This window comes from Necator americanus, chromosome II, assembly GCF_031761385.1.
Source record: "Necator americanus strain Aroian chromosome II, whole genome shotgun sequence".
NCBI classification, from domain to species: Eukaryota; Metazoa; Nematoda; class Chromadorea; order Rhabditida; family Ancylostomatidae; genus Necator; species Necator americanus.
In genome coordinates this window covers 15,247,388-15,269,324 of record NC_087372.1, presented here as the reverse complement: position 1 = coordinate 15,269,324, position 21,937 = coordinate 15,247,388, and the positions used below count along the sequence as shown (strand labels likewise).

General features: G+C 41.7%; 1 protein-coding gene across 4 annotated transcripts in view; it reads left to right on the top strand.

Annotated features, from left to right (window-relative positions):
* Positions 1 to 21,937, top strand: part of RB195_017930 (uncharacterized protein) — a gene marked incomplete at both ends in the record, with an annotated part of 36,883 nt that continues 14,946 nt past the window's right edge. For 2 of the 4 annotated variants that reach the window (XM_064185134.1, XM_064185133.1), the window contains 38 exons: positions 1 to 56; positions 2,069 to 2,174; positions 3,494 to 3,600; positions 3,748 to 3,840; positions 3,927 to 3,998; positions 4,252 to 4,399; positions 5,462 to 5,521; positions 6,049 to 6,163; positions 6,713 to 6,819; positions 6,887 to 6,967; positions 7,025 to 7,185; positions 7,352 to 7,412; positions 7,507 to 7,633; positions 10,183 to 10,311; positions 10,361 to 10,546; positions 10,611 to 10,720; positions 10,861 to 10,978; positions 11,049 to 11,184; positions 11,698 to 11,880; positions 11,976 to 12,117; positions 12,174 to 12,362; positions 12,456 to 12,557; positions 12,754 to 12,847; positions 13,108 to 13,248; positions 13,457 to 13,549; positions 13,602 to 13,768; positions 13,847 to 14,037; positions 15,068 to 15,148; positions 15,198 to 15,416; positions 15,908 to 16,057; positions 16,171 to 16,341; positions 16,399 to 16,579; positions 19,683 to 19,832; positions 19,927 to 20,062; positions 20,286 to 20,434; positions 20,495 to 20,596; positions 20,652 to 20,729; positions 20,811 to 20,972. In XM_064185134.1, the coding sequence (XP_064041014.1) occupies positions 1 to 56; positions 2,069 to 2,174; positions 3,494 to 3,600; positions 3,748 to 3,840; positions 3,927 to 3,998; positions 4,252 to 4,399; positions 5,462 to 5,521; positions 6,049 to 6,163; positions 6,713 to 6,819; positions 6,887 to 6,967; positions 7,025 to 7,185; positions 7,352 to 7,412; positions 7,507 to 7,633; positions 10,183 to 10,311; positions 10,361 to 10,546; positions 10,611 to 10,720; positions 10,861 to 10,978; positions 11,049 to 11,184; positions 11,698 to 11,880; positions 11,976 to 12,117; positions 12,174 to 12,362; positions 12,456 to 12,557; positions 12,754 to 12,847; positions 13,108 to 13,248; positions 13,457 to 13,549; positions 13,602 to 13,768; positions 13,847 to 14,037; positions 15,068 to 15,148; positions 15,198 to 15,416; positions 15,908 to 16,057; positions 16,171 to 16,341; positions 16,399 to 16,579; positions 19,683 to 19,832; positions 19,927 to 20,062; positions 20,286 to 20,434; positions 20,495 to 20,596; positions 20,652 to 20,729; positions 20,811 to 20,972 (4,854 nt within the window). The remainder of the gene's footprint in view (positions 57 to 2,068; positions 2,175 to 3,493; positions 3,601 to 3,747; positions 3,841 to 3,926; positions 3,999 to 4,251; positions 4,400 to 5,461; positions 5,522 to 6,048; positions 6,164 to 6,712; positions 6,820 to 6,886; positions 6,968 to 7,024; positions 7,186 to 7,351; positions 7,413 to 7,506; positions 7,634 to 10,182; positions 10,312 to 10,360; positions 10,547 to 10,610; positions 10,721 to 10,860; positions 10,979 to 11,048; positions 11,185 to 11,697; positions 11,881 to 11,975; positions 12,118 to 12,173; positions 12,363 to 12,455; positions 12,558 to 12,753; positions 12,848 to 13,107; positions 13,249 to 13,456; positions 13,550 to 13,601; positions 13,769 to 13,846; positions 14,038 to 15,067; positions 15,149 to 15,197; positions 15,417 to 15,907; positions 16,058 to 16,170; positions 16,342 to 16,398; positions 16,580 to 19,682; positions 19,833 to 19,926; positions 20,063 to 20,285; positions 20,435 to 20,494; positions 20,597 to 20,651; positions 20,730 to 20,810; positions 20,973 to 21,937) is intronic. The other 2 variants (XM_064185136.1, XM_064185135.1) reach the window with 1 other exon arrangement.

The window sequence follows — 21,937 nt, the reverse complement described above, 5'->3', positions numbered from 1 at the left end:
ATGACATCACTCGTCTCGACCTCTAGTCAGCGAGCTTTCGCTGGGAAGCGGAATAAGTGAGTTTGCCTAGTTTAGTTTTCGTTGATTTTCCAGCAGATCTTTCTCTGACAGCAGACGTATAAAGACTCGACTTCAGAAACGTCTGAAAATTAAAACCGAACAACATCATTATCATTTGTTTGATGAAATTTAATAGATTAAGTGCTAGATGCATAATAAATAGGTATGTAAATTTTCGCTTGATGGATAAAAATGCTCCATTTTTCCTTCTTTTCAGAATGCTTTGCAACAGTAGATTACTCACACAAAAAGGTTTGCAGTTTTATTATGCAAATTATTCCTCAAAGAGCACTTTTTGATGTTATCTAGCTTTGAAGTCATCACTCAAATCCTTTCAAGCATAGCTAAAACATTGTGCAGCTGCACTTATTGTTGCCGTTTCGAATAGGCACAGCAGGGACGGCTCAAGTAATCAACGCACTCCATCTTATCTGGGACTTAATTGGTGTCCAGGCGTCGTAGATGGAATAGAAGGGCGAAGAGAGAGGTTACAAAGATAAGTTTCAAAAAAATTGGTGTGAGAAATGAATTTCATTGGAAGAATAAAAGAATTACGAGAGGAGTAAAAGCGTTTCATTCAAGAACTGAATAATCTTAAGAATATTTTCCCAACGAATGCTGTTAAGAAAATGAAGTTGGAGAAATCTCCAGCTTCACTTAGATAATGTAGTTTTTTTCCCAAATCTTTCTTCCATTTTTGACAAGAAGAAAACACTGAGGGTGGTATCCTTCTTATAATGCAATTATGGCAATTAGGCTACTTATTTTTTACACGCGCTTACCCTTTACGATTTCACTTTTTCAAATTACACATTGATGATCATCCGTCGGTTTGCTCACCATCGGTTTGTATCATATTGTTCCATCTTTGTGGAAGGGTTACAATTTGCTGGGCCGGAAGGCGGAGGGCTGGGAACAAACAAATGAAAGAACAGCTGAATAGCGGACTCGAGGTCAGTGAAAGAGTTGTACAATTTTTGCTCAAGAGCCCAAAACCAGCGGTGTTCTAAGGCTGCTCGCAGAGTTCAGAGCCGCGCGGCTCAGCGGTTTTGATGGTTATTGACTATTCACAACAGTGCGCTCAGTAACCACCAAAACTGCAGAGCCGCTGAACTGCGCGCCCACGCAGCTCTGAATTTTGCGGACAGCCTAATGGAGCGAAGTTTGGGAAATAGGGTGGATAGAGGACCGTATCCCAACACAGGACTTTAAGCTGACGATAAGTGGCCGACATGCGAATTGCAACCCTCCCTGAAAGGTGGAACACAGTGACAGACAGTCATTGTGAATACATGTGATTGAAGAACAGTGTGTGATTAAGAAACTGAAATTGTAAAAAAACTTTGCTGGAACTATGCAAATTATGTTCGATAAGAAACTATGAAGTAATCAATGAGTCTAACTGAAAAGTAGGACCCGCTCTCAATTGTTCACAAGATCCTGTCACTGAAGCATGCATAGACAGGCATACAGTGATAACAGACATTTACTTAGATCCCGTCAAGTGAACGTAGACTGTTGTTGTTTGTAATATGCATTGTTGTCTTAGTAGTCTACGTAATCCTCCATTAATAATATCGGTGTATGTCAATTACAGGTTTGGTTTTGTTTGGAGATGTCAGAATCAAAAATATTAGTAGAATTTGTACACAATTATATTTGATGTGCATGTTAGCAGAGGTGTTACTAAATCAAGTTAACTAAATAGTAATTCGTGTTGCCTTTTCTCCGTATTATCCATTACTTAATTTCTAGTGTAGCTTTTAGTTCTGTAAAGTAGTATTTCAGCGCAGCTACTGCTTAGAACAGAATTTACTGGTTTTGAAAACAACATACTAGTAGTGCACTGGTAGGGACAGGTTTTCTTACTCCATGAAAAATCTGGGACTGATGAATGCCGTATACTATTTTTCCCCATGGGTGATTTAAAGTAGTCATGATATAATAATGATTTATGATTTAACGTAGAGTTTTGGTAGTTGTTCTCAACACCCTTATACCCTTGCAGGATGACGGCAGCAGATGTTCGAAAACATGTGATGACGGGCAGTTTGATGATGTTGCATCCTGCGTCATTTGACATGACCCTTCCCGACAATTCGACATCTCAAACGGTCAGACTTCTCATTTCCACGCATTACATGAAAATGTGATTGCTAATTGCACGTCATTCATGCACTCACCCTCGTATCTTTCGTTGTTGGTGGATACGATGGTGAGACTTGGTACCTAGAAATGGGACATTTGCTGCATACATACTTTCTTTCTCCACGATTTGCAATGAATAGCAGATGATCGCGGATCTGGTACAAGGAAAGTCTTCAAGTGAACAACAAAAAGTCAAATTAAGGGGCAGAAGGACGTATTGCTTCCACAAGAAAGCAGTGCCTTCGTTTCGCAAGTAGCTGTCGTTGGATTTTTTCCTGGTCTCATTCTGAGAAATTGAGTCTGATGTGGTTTTTTTCTGGTATTATAAAAATAAAAATATATTGGTTTGTACAGCAGTGGTGGAAGCGAAATTCTCCAAGTCTTTCTGGCCGAGATCCTCCCGTTAAGAAAGAATTTTAAAGAATGAAGTGCACAGCGTTGACCAATCCATGTGGAATTATGGATTTGCCTACACGATCGCCTCAGCATAGGTGCGATAGAGAGAAGCCGGACCCTCCCCAGGTGAAGGGGGTTTACCCCATGGGGTGCAGCTCAAGTGAAGGGAGTAATTCGCTAACCGTTCAAAAGTGAAGGGGGTAATTTCACCAACCGTTTTAAAGTGAAGGAAGTCCCTTCCCGAACCGTTCATAGGTGAAGGGGGTCCGACTATTGCATCTATACGCCTTAGTTCGGATTGAGAACGCATGCGCAGCATATACAATGATTTTTGAAATCAGCTGATGTATCAAGTCAGCGCTTTTATCCCACAAACAAGTCTGGCACCAATTTATAAACCTCGGAGGAATGGAAGACCCAGTTTGCCGTAAAGCGGTTTTGATCCATCGACCGTGCATTAGCAGCCCAAGCTCTTGCGCTATGCCTGACCAAGAAAGGAAGGGAAGGATAGACTGTCTGGGGTTAATCAATCCGCTGGGGTTGCACCCGCCCGTTCACTTTAATTCAGAATCGTTTGAGGTTTGCGAACGTGTAAGTGGCCTATACAATGATTTGCGGTGGCTAGCCGATGTGTCAAGTCAGTGCTTAATGGGGGGGGGGGGGGTGAATGGCTTGCTGAACACTAGGGCTGGTTCGAACCTCCGATCGGTCGTGGTCGTGCAGGAAGCGGAACCTCTAACCGCTAGACTACCTGTCTTTGATTTGGTTGGATGAACGTCAATAACACTTCTACCTCTCTCAATTTTCTGCATCTACGAGAATTGTAGTTTTTTCGAATAGGTGCGTTGTCTTTGTATTTTAGGTTTCTTTTTATTTATCTGTGTTTCAGCTAAGTCTTCTTGATGTTGCTGATCCGTGCGACATCGAGGAAGCTCTTGCCCAACGACGAACATCGGCACTGTATGACATCTCTTCAACAACAGCAAGTCCTAGGAAGTTAGTTTTTGATTAATGTATCTGCTGCCTTTGGTTTTGATCGTTTTTGGATACTTGTCAGATGCATGCGTTTAATCGCGTCTGCGTAAACTTTGTACTAGTGCCTTTGCTTGACAAATCGAAATCCCATTAGTCGATATTTCATAGGGTGAGCGAGTTTCCTGCGGATGATGTAGAGGTGCGGATCGTTCCTCGGGAGTGGGCAACAGTCGACCCACCGGTACCCACAGAAACAAAGGAGTAGGTTCAAGGAACATCTTTTTTGCGTCTTTCTTGTCGTATTTAGCGCCAAATACCTCTTCATACATCATCTTGTAATATTTCAGTTTGAAAATAGAGCCGTTCGTTCGGGACATCATTTCCTCATTTTCTGACCAATTCTCATTAGTGCAAAGAAGGTACTGTCTTCTCTCATAATTATCTCAGTGCTCTTCGTTCGTTGTTGTTGATATCCTTTTCTCATTGCTAATCTGTATTCCGCGTCGTATCATCTCTCGCCGTTTGCATGTTACATTTTTTGTTCGTCTTATCTTGATAGCTGTATAATTTCAACTGGAGTACTGACGGTTTTAGTCAGCTGCTTTGAATGGAATCTACCTTTCGTTTTCTTTTGTTTTTTGTTGTCATAGTGATGCCCTTCACCCCTTTAAGGTACCAGCAGTATGGTTCAGCTGATGCCTATGTTCGAATGTTAATCGAAAGGCCTATCATAGTCCGTTCAACCACACGCCCAATTTTTGAGACTGACGCTGGTCGAGCAGAACGAATTGCTAGAAGTGTCAGTGTTGTTGGCGATCAGGTTTGTGTTAAAGTCTAAACCTCTTCTTTTTTCGGTTTATCCTTTGATGTTACCAGTCTTTGTCTGCCAGTTACTTTCATCGTCCACAATTTCTTTTAAACCCGTGGTTTGGTCCTCGTTCCTCAGAACTGCTATTTGATAGTTATATTGCATTCTCACTTTTTAAATGGAAATATTGGATAGTTTCAAAAGCAGAAAATTTCATTTCACAGTTTCAAAATCACTGCAAGGGAGTTACTCGAAGTTTTGTGTTCCGTTCTTCCTAAAAACTTGTCAGGGGGAGTCGGTCTTGAAAATTGAAGCGCCACCCATATTCATAATTGATTATGCAACCTTCAGTAGTATAAAATTATTGTTTGCTAAGATGTGGAATTTGAAGATTGCACCCGTGCGATCATCGGCTGATGTTCTGCTCGTCTCAGCGTCCGTGCTCAGTTGATGTAGTACTACGGTCTTCGTCCAGCTATCTCATCTGAGACATTCGAATTTGACTTATATGGGACCCAAATTTTTGATTTTGTCACTATATTTATTCATAAGAGGCTAAAGGATAAAGTATACGCTTATCTATCTCTTTCACTTCACGTTTGGCTTCATTTCAGAATTGTTTTTATGAATGAGTGCAGCCTGTATAATGGATACCAAGTCAGATTTTTGTCTGCAGAGACAAATCTGATTGCGGCATATACATATTTTCTTTCTATTTCCTTACATGTTTGCAGAAAAATGGACTTATATAGTTCGGGTGGGGGTGGGTGTGGTGTAGCAGTTAGAGGTTAAGCTTCCTGCACTATCGGTCGGAGGTTCGAATCCGCCCTAGTGCTCACCAAGCTTTTTATCCCTCCGAGGTCGATAAATTGGTACCAGACTTGTCTGGGAGGATAAAAGCACTGACTTGACACATCGGGTAGCCACCGCAAGTCATTGTATAGGTCAATTACACGTTCGTAAACCCCAAACGATTCTGAATTGAAGTGAATGTGGGGGCGCAGCCCAAGCGGATTGATTAACGCCAGAAACTTTAACTTTCACTTTCATAGTTCGGGTAGTACCCTTGTTAAGGTAGCTTCTCCACGTCATCAGATTCCACTTCCTTCACTGTCTTCATGGGGACTTCCAAAGGTATCGTCTTTTTCCACTTGCTAGAATTTTTTCTGGCCTTCATAATTTTCTCAATTCGAACATTGTCTGCTGGATCGATTTCTTTTCGAAGTCCTTTTTTGTTTAGACCTTAATTCTGCCGTTGACCTCGATAATATTATTCGAGATTCATCGTCCCCTAGTACTACTCTTCGAAAGAATTTGATGCTCACGTTACAAAACTATCCATTTGGGAATGCCGTTGTTTCTTCAATTTCTTGTAGAGCAAACGCTTATGTGAATTATGCACAGTGGGGATGGGTGTGTTTAGTCGTTCCTGACGTCCTCTTCTTTGGACAGAAAAGGAATTTTTTTCCCCTCCATGCCAAAGGTTTTCTTTTAAAAAAGTAATAATAAAATTGACCATGATGTATAATCTTTTGTAGGCATACGTTGCTTCGAGACTAGTGACGGTTATTCATCCTTGTCGTTCCCCATTTCGTTTATATGCTCTGAATCATTTCGAAATGCAACACAATCGGCTTCTTTTTTCATCGATCACTTTACAGGACTCGAAAAGGCAGTCGTACGCTTCCACGGCTTCTTCTGGCACCATGGGCTCTGCAGAAGGAGATTCTCGTGAATCTCGATTACATCAAAGTCAACCTGATCCTACGATTCCTGGTACGGTCACCACTTTTTTGTTTAAGTTGTATATGGCTACGTTTATTTCTACCTGTTACACATATTCATTATTGAATTCTTTCGTTTGTGAACGTGACATTAAGCTTTTTAATCTTTCAGTAAAGTAAATAAATGTCACGAAATTGTATATGCGTTCCCCATTTACGATTTTCGATATATCCTTTCTCCTTCAGTATACTCAATTATGCTCTACGACTCATGTAGATAGCGCTCGTTTTTGTTTTACACAAATCTTCTTAAGGTATTACCGAATATTTCATGAGTTTTGTGCATTCTGCCTACAAATTTAAAGGAAAATCGTGAATTTCTTCTTCTTTGTCGTTCATAGGGTTCAATACATCACTTGATATGGTGTGAGAAACGCAACTGTTATTTGCTTCATGTTATTGCTTAAAGCTGAGTGTGTTAAAGAGCATGCATCTCTCCTAGGCAGCTAATAAAGCTATTTGCCTTATTTTCTACTTTCATGGTTTCATGCGTCGAGGAACGAAAATTTTCTTTTACCGCACAAAAATGTTCTGCTTTCAGGGGTGATTCAACGGTCGAGTTTCTCCCAGCTTGATCAATTGAGCGATGTGCGCCGTCAGACCGGTCGTCACACCAGCCTTGTCAACTTGCTGCCCCTTCAGCCTGAAGTTAGTAATTTAAAAAAATAATGCAAATGAAGCTAAAATGTCACTGTTTTCTACTGATTTGTTTCAGTCTGCAGTTATAGAGAAAAGGAGTGCCCCACCGTTTCCTGAGGAAAGAGTTGGCCACAAATTAATTGTGAAAGTCATAAAGGTGGTGCTGTTAAAATCTATGGCAAATATGCCTCTTCATCAACTAAATTTCTTTTAGCTTACATTAGATCCATTCTTCGAGCCAGTTTTTGGTTCCATAGCCATTTACGATGCCAAAGCACGACGCAAAGTTACTGAGAACTTCTACTTTGACGTAAACCCTGATGACTTACGACGGCTAGTCGAGCGAAGGCGCTCTTTTGACGAACCTCCTCAACGGTGATTTTTTCCCGTTATCCACATTGAATGCTACATCTATTAGTTTTACTAGCCGAGACCTCGAGCCTTCTAAGCTAGTAGTGGCAGCCATCGTTATCGAATTAAGAAATGGCTCAATTATTCACAGTCCTTCAACTTTTTAAGATGTCTTTTGCTGCAATTTCAGGTGTAATCAGGCGGCATTCAGCCTTTCATGCCCACTGAGTGATCTATTTTTGGTTATAAAGGTAAAATAGGTTTTTACATGCTTCTACTTCTTCTACCTTCATGTCACTTCTTGTAACTCTGTCCTGAGCTTATTTTTTTGTGAATCTTGTTAAGCTCGAAAAAGTGCTACAAGCATGTGAAATAGTGGATGCGTCAGAACCTTACACTATTTGCGCAGCCAAAGATGAGAAAACCCGAGAGAAGTTGTCTGCTGCAGCAGCCGATTACTGTGAAAGGCTGAGTGAGTTAGTTTCTGTCTCTATAAATTAATACTAATATCACGGACTTTTTAAACTTCTGCATGGAAACTACTTGCCATTCAAGTCTACATTATGCTGTTGCTTTCTTGGAACTTTTGTTCTACCTTAATCTCGCTCTGAAAATGTCTAAAGACTTTCCCCTCTACTCCACTGGTGTCTATTGTCTTTTTATCTGAGGATTAGTGCACCCACACCAGTTAAGAAGAAAGAGATACCGTTCATACAACAACATTTTGAAAATTGCTACCCAAGTGTTTCCTTCCATGTTTGGATTTCTGTTGGACAAAGGGAAGAATGGGGTGGACTTATTCATGTTGGATGGATCTGTTCTTCACAATAAGTAAGAACAGGCAATTTTCCTTGAGTTTTTTGTTATGTTAAAGAATTGCTCTTCGAAACTACTTCACCTTTAATCATCAAGATATTCCTGAAATTTGTAAGGTACTGCCGTTACTGGATCCTCCTTTCACATCCTTTCGTAGTTCTCTGGCCAGCCCCACGACAAAATAACTAACAGCTTAGTGAGGTCTAGATGCGATCGCAAAGTTGTTCCCCTTGAAATGTTTTTGTTACTAATGCCAGCACAGCGGTAGCGTCCTTGTTTTATCGCAGAAGCGATTTTTCCTACGTGGATTGATGCGACTTGACTCACTTGACTTAATCGGCAGGCTGATGTTATGACGAGAATGCCCGCATCTTCGTCGAGGTGTGTCGTCCTTGAGCATAGCTCTGCCCAACCTACTCGAGCTTGCACAGAATCAATCCATTCGTCGTTATTCCATATCCTGCGAAACCTTACGTCTCGCCTGAACTGCCTTTCCACGGCTTGCGTCCTCAAGTCCTCTTTCACTACTTCAGCCCAGAACTTGTTGTTCCTGGTAGGGCGTCTATTCTAGCTTGAATCCGGGAGAATCTTTAGAGAATCCGTTGAAAAGAGATTTTGCTGCTCTCCTTGTAATGGGGCCGAAGAAGCGAAGAAGATTTTTTGTAGCACTTTCGACGGCAGTGTCAAGTGTTGATACTTTCCCTGTGTCATTCCTCGGTGTACCACATGGAATTCCGCATAAAGATTTTCATTGTGGCATACTCTAGGCCAAAAGTAGCCAAGCGGCTGTCGTCCTTTCCATGCAGCCGATTTTCGCCATCAATGTAGATAATGCTGCTCAAATGCATCCTAGAACATGTGGACTCGCGCTTAACTTCGCGAGCGAAGCTGTTGAATGCAGAACAGGCTTTATCTTGCTGTATTTCGCACTCACAGCTGCCGCTTTTCTTCAATTACAGTCTAGGTAGTGTGATTAATCTGGGAGTTCGATCGGCTCCCCTTCTACCCTGATTTCGGTTGAAGGTTTCGAGGGAACCCATATCTTCTTGCACTTATCACGGCGCATCCATAATCCATAGGCTGAAGCTAGCTTCGATACGAGGTTGATAACATGTTGAAGTTTCTTGTTGTTTTCCGCGAATACCACAATATCGTCAGCGTACTCAAGATTGGTCGAGGAATGTCCTGATGGTGCTAGGGTGACGTCGGTAGGACACTGATCCACTGTTCTTCGCATAATGTTGTCGATGGCGAAATTGAACAAGAAGGGTCCTGCCAGTTGCCATTCCAATCCGCCCGTTATTCGAATTGCAGCAGTTGTTCCCTGATTCAAGTTCCTTGTTATCAAGTAAGCGAACAAACTTTCCTGGTGCTCCATTGACGCGAAGCACGTTGAAAGGACTTCCCCAATGAGGAAAGTTGAAAGCGGTTTCGAAGCCCAGAAAGGCTATGTGCTTTGATTTTGGATGCCGCTGCCACATTTCGATCACGGTACTTACAAGGAGCACCTGGTGAATCGTAGATCGGCCAGTACGAGAGTCGGCTCGCGCGTTGTCTTTTTGCGATGTTTGATAAGCGTTGTCTTTTGGGATGTTTGATAAGCCCAGTATGTTTCGCTCCGAGAACTTATATATAACAGTAGCAGTGAGATTCCTCGATAGTTTCTTTGAACCATGATGGATAACTTCTTGTGGAGTGGAATTATGATTGTGTGTCTTCATGGGTCAAGTATTTTTTGATCCAGATTGAACGAGTAATCTTTGCTAGCTTATAAATCACAGGAGGAGGAAGAGAGAGAATACAGCATTTCTGCGCTAATTTCGTCGTCTCCGCCAAACTTTCAATTCTTCATCTTTAAATACAAAAACTAAACCTCAACACCTGATTCTGTCGGTTCCGGTGACCGTTTACGTTGGTCGTACATGCTCGAGCTCGGGAGGTGAAGGCGCTTTGCCGGTTCAGCAAGGTGTTGAAATGATCTCTTTCCAAATGGGTAGGGTTGCCTCACCGACATCAACTATTGGACTGGCTTATTGGAGTTCGCTAGACTACGTACGGCAGTTCAGCGTGACGAAACGGAATGCCTCAACAAATTATATAATGATAGAACTCGAAACGAACGTTTGTCGAAAGCATTCCCTACGGCAAAAGTGGAAGATTTAATGGGCGAGAGTGAGAAAAGAAAAAGAGAAACTGCATATTGAGGTGCCTTTCGGATGCCTCTAGGATTCATGGTAGTCGATCTGCAAAAGGTTTTAACGGGTGCGAATTCACTGGAACGATCGGACATGACAATGTCAACTGTGACGACTACATCCTCTGCTACAATTACAGGTGCTCCTTTTTGCAGTTGATCTTATTTTATGGTAAAATTCTCTTTTAGGCGACGTTGCTCCCCCTTTGGCCAGTGTATCTGGAGAAACGGACAGCATAGTTAGCGCAGATCGCGTCTCAAACACTTCGACATCAACATTTCGGAGAATGGGAAGTGGAACTTCAGCGGCTGCAGTGTTGAATCGCGTGCGTACTCCTCTGCAACGACGCAAGTTTCTTGGTGGAAGTACTGGAGGTGTTTTTTTTAAAGATAATTATACACAGTTCCTTCATTCGCGAGAAACTGAAAAAATTTTAAGGAAGCGAGGATTCTAGTACTCCTGATGTATCTTCAGTAGGGAAATCCATGGAGCTCAACCTAGCAAACTTGCATCCTATTACTCTCAATCTGAACTCATTTTTTAAACAGGTTTTTGTCTTTATTCAATTGACACTCTTTCCACAGTAAAATTTGGCCGATCTTGTTCGTATAAGTTACGTATCGGTTATCTTGGTGTTACCCTTTTACTTTACTCATTGCATCTAATATTGTGCTTCTACTTTTTTCAGGAAGCCGATCGGTTGAGTGACGATGATCTGCTCAAACTCCTGTCAGACGCTCGAAGGCCTGGTGGAAAGCTCAGTCGTCTTAAGACTTTCACCGCTGATTTGTCAATACAGCTCTCCGGTAATTTCATTTGGAGTTCATCAGTTTGACCACATTGTTGGATCAGCAATTTCGTCATGCAACAGTTTAGGTGGCACTGGTGAGGAATTACTTATGCGCCTTAGTCCGGAAATGTTGCGTGTAGCCCCCTTCTCCGGGAACGAGTTGACTAAAGATATTCAAGAATTCCCAGCTAAAAGCGTCTACTTGGCGAATACAAGCTATCGGTGAGCTTTTTTTTGTGTTCTCTTCTTGCAACCAATTTCTCACCTCCTTTCTTCTTTGAATAACAAGTTGTTGATTTGAGCCTTCGTAACTGTCTGTGGGGTTAAAATAAATAACTATCTCACCATGAAATACGCACGATATGTTCACCTACGGAGGAGCACAGTCACATCGAACATACATTTTTATGTTATGGATAATTGTAGGCACAAGTGTTGTAATGAAGACTTATTACGGAGGTCTGGCAACCGAGCCTTTTACTCTTTAATTTTGAAGGGAATGGTATTCGTTTTTTAATTAATTTAATTTTCCTTCCCTTTACTCATCAAGGTTGTTCTTCGCTTCATTGGAGGCCTAAACATTCCCTGTACGATATGCATGAGTTTTGCTTGTGAACAAAAGGTCAGGCATAACTGAAATAACTGGAATCTCACGTCCACAGTCTTATTGTTCAACCGCTTTTCTGATTTTCCTCTTATATTGTAAAGTTTACTTCTCTATACGAGCTGATTTAGAAACCTCCTCTACATCTATCCGAAGTCGGCTAACCTCACCAATCGACCTGGGACGGCTCGAAACATTTCGATTAAGGTAGAATTAATGAATGGCCATGAGCAACCATTATCGGTCATGTTCGCACGGAGTGCAGGATGCGAGATGACGTCTGAAGTAAGAACGGCTGTTGTGTATCATAATAAGTGAGTTTGAGATAAGTGGTCGTTCCGTTTCCTCCTGGCTCTTTGTCTTTCCTGTGTTTGTTTGTTTGCTTGTGAACAAAGATTTGCTGTTTTAGAACACCTCATATTGCGGATGAGATTAAACTTCGCATTCCTGTAGACTTGGATGATGGTCACCACCTATTATTTACATTTTATCATATTTCCTGCAAGGCAAATAATAAGGATGAAGAAGTAGAATATCCAATTGGATTTAGTGTACGCAGATTCTCTGTTTTTCGCTCAAATCCACCTATATAACATGGAATTTTTAGTGGTTGCCTCTCTTTCGCGATGGTCGGCTGTCGACCGGAGACTTCCACTTACCGATATGTCTCGACCGTCTTCCATCAAGCTATGGATACCTTTCTCCAGATGTTGCACTACCAAATGTACGATGGCTCGATGGACATAAACCTGTATTCAATCTAAGCATTATAGCCATCAGCACAGTTCATCCACAGGTTAATCACAAATTAAGTCTTATAAAATTTAATGTTTCTACATATCTTGTATTGGTTTCTTTCTGGTGTTTCTTCTTAGTTTTGGTTTCATAGGACGAGTATCTGGAGAGATTCTTCATCGGTGTGAATTCGTTGTCTTCTACCGACAGGCGGAAACCACCTGTGAGCGAAAATGCATTAATATCAGCGGCACAGGTGCTTCTTTTTGCTTAGTCCTTGTCTTAATTTCTGTTTCCATTCGATTGTTTATCTACGGGCATAGAATACTGCTATTGTATCATGGTCACAAATCCGTTCTTTTTTTCCTTCTGTTCTTTTTTTCGTTATCTATCGTTATTGTTAAACCTCTCTTTTTTGTGCGAACTTTTTATGAACCATTCATTTTGTTAAGGGTGTTACAAAAGCGAGACCAGAGCCTATGGTAGCCTATTTATACAATGTGTTGGACAAATTAATTGCTCTTATTGCTAATCGTCCATATTCAGGTTCGTTGTCATCTTTTTAAAGTGCAAAAATATATTGTACTGCATAAAAGCAAATTGAAGTGAACGTTCTAGTCTTCATCATCATTTTTCTTTACGCGTTTATAGCAAATATTTTGACCAAAACTAGGCATAGCACAGCTCGTTGTATCCCGGCGTTGTTTGCTAGGTTTGTTTGTGCTTCCTCAGAAGAATGGTTGATTTCAAAACTGCATGGAGTCTGGTAGTAGGTTACTGTCTAGTACAATGATAGCTGTGTTTAGAAGCTCTTTCTTCTGCTTGCTTCGAAACAATGGGGCAGTTGGTGAAGATTTGTACCATGCTGCTAGACTCATGTCTGGACATTCATGGTCGAAGTGCTCTTCTCACTTCATACGTCCATTACTTCAAAATTGCAATGAAAGGTGTGCAGTTCAGTTTTCTTCACATTTTTCTTTTTTTTTCTTGCTCTTCATTTTCTTGTCACCTATATATTTTTTTCTTTATACTCATAATGCCAGGAGTAATCGATAGTTTAAAGTGATGTCGGGTGGGGCTATCCATGTCTGAGAACCATTCCATGCTTTTCCACTTCTAACGCGCAAGATTTGATTCAGTGAGAGCTGTGTTTAGAATCTAAAGCAAGGTCCCAGCTCTGCAAGGAAATGGCAGCGGAGAGAAACAAACCAGGATCGCCCGAAACACAGAAACTTTTTACCATTATTGGTTTGTTGCTTCCAGATCGTTCTTTCTTAGGTGTCTCTGATTTAATTTTTAGAAGACGTAGAGAAAGCATCTTCTCATCAGCAACGTGTCCCATGTGAAGCTGTTCCATGCACATCAAATAAGGCTGTGCATGAAGAACTAGCTGAGTTGTGGGTTCGTAGCGGTGGTTGTGCGAGAGAAATGGCCTTTCTCAATTCCTGGTTCTTTTTCGAACTTATGGTATGTTTTTTCTTTCTTTTTTTCTTTCTTCCCTCTTTGTTTCCCTACAGTTGTTACAGCAAAAAAAGCTTGTTTAAGATCAAGTCGATGGCAGAATATCTCTCTATGACTGGACGGTTATACCTCACGAGAAGGTCCAGGTTCAGCGAACGTTTCGTTCGAGCTCTCGATTCACTATCGGCAGCAACGATCGCCGAAGTGATAATACGTCTTGTCAAAGATCCGCGTCAGGCGACGGCAATAGCAAATAGTTGGGCGTTTTTTGTGAGGTGACTTTTCACTTCTATGTATATTGTCCTGTGATTGAGGCTGTTGGTGTTGTTTGGAAAAATTCAGCAAGTTGTTTACCACTGTGTTCGCAACACGCATAGCTAACGGCCATTACGTAGTTTTCCGTACATGAATTCTGCACATCCCATACAATTTACGCAAATTGCGCAAATTTCTCTATTGTAGCAGTTTGATATCAAAAACAATGTTGTAGTCGAATAGAACCATTTCATGCCTTTTAAGAAGTACAGTTTTTATTGCGTCATCTTCACAGTTAACTTTGGATGGTTCATTTTTTGAATGTTCGGAGGAAGATCCTACTGTTCCTTTGTTATTCACAAAGAGTAATTTCTTTCGCTTAAAGGCATCAGCCCACGAATCTGAGGTGGTGCAGATTTCAGGTGGAGTATTCGTATACAGGATGGGAGACTACGGAGAGGGGGGTGATTCCGTCCATTTCTTCCTAATGGCCGTAAAAACCGGTCCGGAAGATACGGCTTCATTCGTTTTGGCGCACCATTTTGTACAAGAGGTTCGATTGGAGCGCGCCAGTCTTGTGCGGCGCCGCATCTTCCGGGCCGCTTTTTACGGCAATTAGCAAGAAATGGACGGAATCACCTCCTTCTCCGTAGTCTCTCATCCTGTATACGAATACTCCACCTGAAATCTGCACCACCTCAGATTCGTGGGGCGATGCCTTTAACTAGAGCTTACCTTTTGCTTTTCACGGCACTTCAGCACCCTACCTTGCACGAAGCTTGAAACTCCGTTGAATTCAAAAAAGGCTTACTAGTAATCCTACCGTACTGGGATCCATTTCATGAGCTCTTCTGTTTCGGGATTTGCTGGTAATGAATATAATTTTGCGACAGTTACTCTCATATTTTTTATTTAAACATCCATGAAAGGTTGTAAGAGACAGCGAAGTTCGAAATCATCGCATATAGGAACTAATCTTTATTTTGTTTGTTTTTTCTATATAGGATTTCTTCCATTTTCCTCTTTTTAAGTGAATTATTTGGTTTCTAGAGATGCATTCTCACTCATGGATCGCAGCTATGTGATGGGCCTTGTTCGAGACTTCAACAGAGACATTTCTGCCAGGATTGGGTATGTACCTCGGCAAGTGCTTCTAATTACATACCAATTTTTATTTCAGCTGCGTTGGCGAGCCATCTGCAACAACACTAATGTTGCTGAAATTGGACTTTATTCGGATTGTTAGCTCGCATGAACATTTTGTTATTCTCAATCTTCCTTTTGGTCCTCCACTCAGCATTCCGACATCCACTTCTTCTTCATCTCTTGGGATGTCAATTGGAAGTTTGTCAGTGCAGCCGCAGGCTCCCAGTCCGGAGTGTGTTAGCATAACTAGCAGGTCAGTGCTACTCATTCACTCTTCTGTCCAGGTACACGCAAATAAATACTGAACGAATTTCCTCCGCATTTGTGTGAAGTGCTCTGTTTCTCCCGACTCAGAAGCGTACCAAAAATTTCCGTAAGTTTATATCCGTTGAAAAAAGTAAACGCATCTAAGTGATTGGTATAGAGCTTTTGAATTTCCTGTACTTGCTCGCAAGGAATAGTAGAATCAGGTGATTTTTAGGTTTTTGGGATTATTTTTTACCTCGACTTTTTATTGAAAGTGTGGTGCCACCCGCACAACTAATAGTTGTTTCTTTCTTGTTTTTTTTTTCAGATCAGACCTTTTCTTCGTAGTTTCTTGTATTATTTAAAATCCTTTTGAGAGTTTCAGATTCATCTCCAAAAAAACTGATATTTCTCCATAGTCCTCGCCTTTAAATAATTTTTTTTATGCTACTTTATGTTGGCTTGTCGTACCTATTTGAATCAAATGCTAGTGTACAGGTCAACAACAACGACTTTGGATTCCTGGGGATCTTTAGGATCAGGAGAGTTGACGTACGATTTCCGAAGATGTCATTACCTCGTCGGTCTAGCTTTGGCTGATCTTTCTTCTGTTCTTGATTCGTCTAGCAGCCCTGTTTTACATGCTCGGTATTCAATTTCAGCTCCTTTTCATTGAAACTTTGAGATTTTTTTTTCAAAGTTCCATAATGATGCTTTCAAGAAGTTAACGATCCAATTGACATAAAATGGTTCTTTTCCAGTGCCATTAGCGTCATTCTCAACCTCTTATCGACCCACGAAGCTGATAGTCGTTTATCGGATCCGGGTATTAGATCTCGAGTTGCATCGCTCTACTTGCCGCTAGTAACTATTGTTCTTGATGTCGCTGACCAGATTCATGATCCTTTTGTAAATACAACGACCACTACGAAGTTTGTTTTCTCTACTATCTATTTCTTTTTCGTTGGAATCGAGTGTTTTTTTTTCAGCACTTTTGCCTCAGATGATCCTCTTATCTCTTCTACGTCACCTGGAGTAAATCCGAAGGTTGCACTCGCGATTGCGGGTATCGGCTCTGCAATATCGCCGCCTCGCACCCCTACTGGGACCCGGAAAAACAAAACGCCCGATCCATCCAAAGTCACACTGAGCCTTGAGTTATCTCGGCAGGTTCGCACTTATGTTCGCATTAAAAACACACCTTTAAAAAAAGTTGAAAAAAACAGAGTTTTCATACCAGCTAGCAAACATTCTGAAAAGTTGTAGTTTATATTTGCAATATGATTTTATATGATAATTGACATTGATAATATGATATTGATATTGATAATAATAATATTATATGATAATATTGACATTATTGACATTATATGATAATATGATGATATTTGCTCGTTGCCTTCTCACTTTTATCTAAATTGGACAGTTCTTGTTCATCATACGTATGTGAGAACTACATCTTGAGTGAGCATGAAGATGATAAGATAAGTAAGATTGGCCAAAAAAAACTGTAATGAATGTGTATATCGTACAAACTAGAAATACTGCGAGATGATCTGGAACTGCCAAGAAATGCTAATGCCTGCCATGGCTGCATTCAGCAAAATAGTGTGTGAAAACAGGAAATTTTCGCACGAGGACGTTGAACCAGTTATTGGCATACTTAGAAAAGCCGAGACACTACTTTTCAGACAATATTATCAAAATTAGATGAAAAGTGCTATATATCACTTTTGTTTCTTGCAATTACAGAGCTGATTGAGTAGTAGAATGTTCTTGTTCCGAAGATCGCTCTACTTTCCACATACATCTTTGCTTCTTTAGTTCCGCTGGCTCATTATCCGACTCATTATCCATACAGAATTCCATCCTCTGGGAGTGGTACTGCTCCGTAATCATTGCACTATTTGCGCACAAGACATGATCGTTACGCATTGACGAACGATTCGATCGGCATCGTTGGCAGCCGCAGCGATCATTGCATTCTAATTAGAAGTTCCTTTTTTCGAACTTTTTTCAACTGATCGAAGCAGCTATATTTTTACCAATTCCCGTAAACGTCTTCAGTCGTAATTGTTTGGTCTACCTATCAACTACCGACGAAGTCGCCATGTTCAGAGAAGAAAGTCTCCGAACTATCATTAACTGGGATCTCTTCGCTACTCTGGACGGATTTTGGAAGGATTCTGCAGTGGACAACATCGACATGGACTACTACCGGCTCGTTGAACATCATCACGATTGCACGAGGAAGGCTAAGAGTTTCAAAAGTACCAATTGACGCCTGTCTCTCGAAACTCTTTGGGTGATATCCCAGCGTGGAGTGGCGTGAGCCGCAGACAACGAAGAACTCGCGCGAGCTCGCAAAGCTTTGCAGACGGGTGATAAAGGGAGACCTTGAAGAGAGAAGAGCAGAAGTGCTGGCTGAAGCTGCAGAGGCGGGGAAAAGCTATGGCCGTCGAGACTTCGCCAGTCGCAAGACGAGGATGACTGCTCTCCGGAACCCAAAGGGAACACTTACAGCATCGAGAATAGGATTGAGAAAGTCATTCACAACTTCTACTCACATCTCTTCGACAGCCATGCCCACTTGGCTCCTCACCATCTGGCGGAAGATGGACATCCAGAGGTCCTTCCGTGCGAAGTTGTACATGTTGTTAAGAAATCTTACCGACAAATAATATCAGAACATCTAAAGAACCTTCAGCCAGTACTTCTTAACTGTTTGGCGAGGTTCTGCATACGTTATCCGTCGAAATCAAGGTTCTCAAACAGTGGAAGACCAGCAACATTTGTCAAAATCAAGGTTCTCAAACAGTGGAAGACCAGCAAGACCATGTTATTGTATAAGAAGTGAGATTACACGCGACATCAACAACTATCGCCCACTCTGCTTACTATCCGTCATCTAGAAGCTCTCTCTATTAGTGGTCCTCAACAGGATTGAATAGGTGTTAGATGAAGGACAGCCACCAGAGCAGTCTGGGTTTTGAAAAGGATTCAGCACGATTGTCCACATTCACACTATTTCGAAACTCATCTAGGTATCTCGAGAGTACAAGATGCCGCTCTGTCTCACCTTCATCGATTTGAAGAAGGCCTTCGACTCGTTTGGGAAGGAAGCGGCCATGGAAACCTTGGACAACCAAGGCGTCCCTACTCCCTACATAAAGGCACTTCGAGAGTTGTGCAGTAACTTTACGACAGGAATTCCGCCATTGTGCGAGAATGTCGTCATTAACGTGAAGAGACGGGGCCGGCATGGTGACACAATTTCACTTAAAATATTCATTTCTACTGTCGAGAACGCAGTGCGAAAGTTTGAATGGGATGACATTGAAGTGAAGGTTGGTGATCGGCAGCTACACTATCTGCTCTTCGCTGATGACACCGTTCTGATAACGTCCGGCATCAGCCAAGCGGAACGAGTGCATCTAAGGAAACATGCGGATGCATCGGTTTTCAGCTGAATCTGAAGAAGACGGTGTTTATGCGGAAGGGACACCCTATTTACGCGACTTGACCACCGAGCTGGGCCGCTTCCTCCTCACCTCTTCAACACCACCGTACTTCCTGCTTAGGCCTATGCTTCGGAAATCTTGGCACTTCGCAACTAAGAAGAGAATGCGGCGAGTCATCGTATGCGCAATTGAAAGAGTGATGCTAGGAGAATCCCGTTTCAAACAAGTGAGAGACGGGATTCGAAGTTGTCTCCCACGTAAGCCATCGAAGATTAGAGACGCCACCGCGTTTGCCAAGACAAGTAAAATAAGGTGGGCCGAATACGTAATGCCCTTTAACGATAACCGTTGGACCAGTGCCGTGAGCGGCTGGTTTACAAGCGATATTAAGCGCACTACATGGAAACCGCCGACCCGATGGTCAGACTTCTTCACGAAGTCCTTCAATGAAAATATTGATGCTTTTCGTGTCCCACGCAAAGGAGGAACCACTAGGCGACTTTGGCGCGCGATCGGGACAAACGGAAAAATTACTGGCGCCCGCTCGACCAGTTCGAAGAACAATCAAGGTAATCAGTGTAATCAACTAGTAATAATCAATTCTATCAATGGCAAGGCATCGATAATTGTTTGGAATCGCTGCCATCATATTGTTTCTTTTTCATCAAATAGTCTTCCCTTGAAACCTTATTTTTTAATTTTACACATATACACACAGAGCAAATCCGCACATACGATATGTGAACATTTTTCTAAAAACATATAGTTGCAACATGAAGTGCTTTCTCTTTATTTTTTACCAACATTTTCAGCTTCTGGCTTGTTTTTGTTGGGTCTTGAAGAACGTGGACGGCTCCGCACTACGTCACTGGGTTCGAGAACTGCCGCCGACACGATTAACCCAGCTTTTAAATGTTCTCCAGCTTTCTGTCTCGTGTTTCGAGTACAAGCCCGGAAAATTTGTAAGTGTCAGCTTTTTGGTTCACTTACAAGCCTATTCTCGCTCCTATCATTCTTCAGATTTCACTCTAAGCGATATTTGTACCGATTTTTCAGGGGGACGTTGTAACCAATGGCGTCGATCCTGACGAAACATTGACAGAGTGTGTAGTAACACGACGTGACGGTGTCAGATGGCGGGTAGCACCACCTTCAGCTGGTGAGGCTGACTCGCGCAGGACAAGTTCCCTGTGTAAGTTAGAAATAGTGACTTTCTGCACTTTCGCATTTGGATTGCTTCTGTTTTTCTGAGTTCTTTTAATCTTAAACTTCACGTGAAAAGTTCTATCATTTTATGTCGTGTTTTTATGTCCATTCAATAAAACAATAACAGTAACAATAAGTAAATATTTCCAAAAACTATCGATTCATCAATAACTCAGCACGTTTTGATATTTGGGTTTCTGTGCTCTTAGTATTCGAAGACGAAGCGCTGTTGGAAGCTGCACTTTGCACGGAGGTGGTGTTGTGCGTCTTGGATACATTGGAAACGATCATTCGAGTGATTTCTATGCCTGGCAGCGATCACTTGCATTTTGCCTTACCGATGATATTAAGGAGCATGGTGGGAATCTTTGTCTCATTACTTCTGAATCTTGACCAATTTACACTAACTACTTTCCAGATGCATATGTTTGCGTGCAATCAGTCGGTGCAGGCGCTCGAATGCATATTCGTAAGTCAACGCACGCTAGTGAAGAAATTCTCAGATGTAATATTTGAGCAGGTTAATTGCCGTATCTCGCTGTCACTTCTTTTCAGCACACAGTGCTGTTTTCCAGGAAGCTGAACAATGTGGAGAGCTGTGTCTCCAATTGCTTCGTCACTGTGCCTCTCGACTTCCAGCAGTTCGTTCACAGGTGCTCAAAAAAAAAAAACTCCGTTGTTGTGAAATATAGTTGCTTTTTCTTACAGTGAGTCTTATAGCATTATCTTTCCAGGCTGCCGCGAGTTTATATCTTCTGATGCGAGAGAGCTATGAAAATGGCAGCAGTTTGGCGAGAGTAAAAATGCAGATCACAATGTCACTGTCAACCTTAGTCTCGAATGCTACTAAGGAAGGTGTTTGGCTGAATGAAGACTGCTTAAGGAGAAGTCTAAAGGTGAGCATGTTTTGTTTGGACAACATCATCTTCATACATTTCTCTACGAATATCTTTTGTTTCGAAGTAGTATGTTTGTTGTTCTTTCTTTAAAAAGTATTCGAAGCTATTGCTTTCAAATGACACGTTGTTCCAAATATTTGACAGTTTCTTTTGATCTGCTCATATCCTGTGGATATGGTATGGTCTGTGGACATACTGTATTTGCAGAATATTTCCAGAGGAACCTGTAAAATTTTTGGTTCTTCCTTATGACTCTTGCTACATCTTTTACGTTCTTGGTTCATATGAAAATAAAATGTGAAACGTACAATGAATACGAGGGTTTTGTAACATATGTGCTGAAAAGGCAAGAGCCTTACCATTTCCTCCAATGCTGTATGTAATAATCTGCACAAAACCGTCCCAAAGCAAGTGATACTAGGTTTAAGGGATGGAATGAAAACACTCACTGGATGCACCGGCTGGACATCGAAAATCATTGTATAGGCTGCACAGGCTTTAATATATCTTAAACGCAGAGTTTTGCTTCGTATAGTCGGGTCAAAACGACATGAAGCACAGACAGTTGCGCAAGCTGCTGCGCTCGAAGCGATGTGGCAGAGAGAGCGATTGCAATTGAGGTGGGACCACCGCGAACTGCAGAGATGGGTGGCGGTAGCGAGGATCCTTACAGGATCCCAACCGTTACGCTCCACTGTGCCGCTTCGAGCGCAGCCGCTTACGCAACCGTGCTTTATATCGTTTTGACCCAACCATATGTTGTGATAGTTGTTGGCAACTTCATCTGTTTGTGGTGGAAATAGATGAAGTTCAGCTAACACGTTTGCTATTATATATCTATTACTATTAGGATACGTCTCTGAAATGCGAAGAGAGCCCCAAAATCCCCGATTCCCCTCTCTCTCCCCTCCCCCTCTCCAAAAAAAAAAAACTGAAAAGTATTTTCCAATTCTAGAACTTCG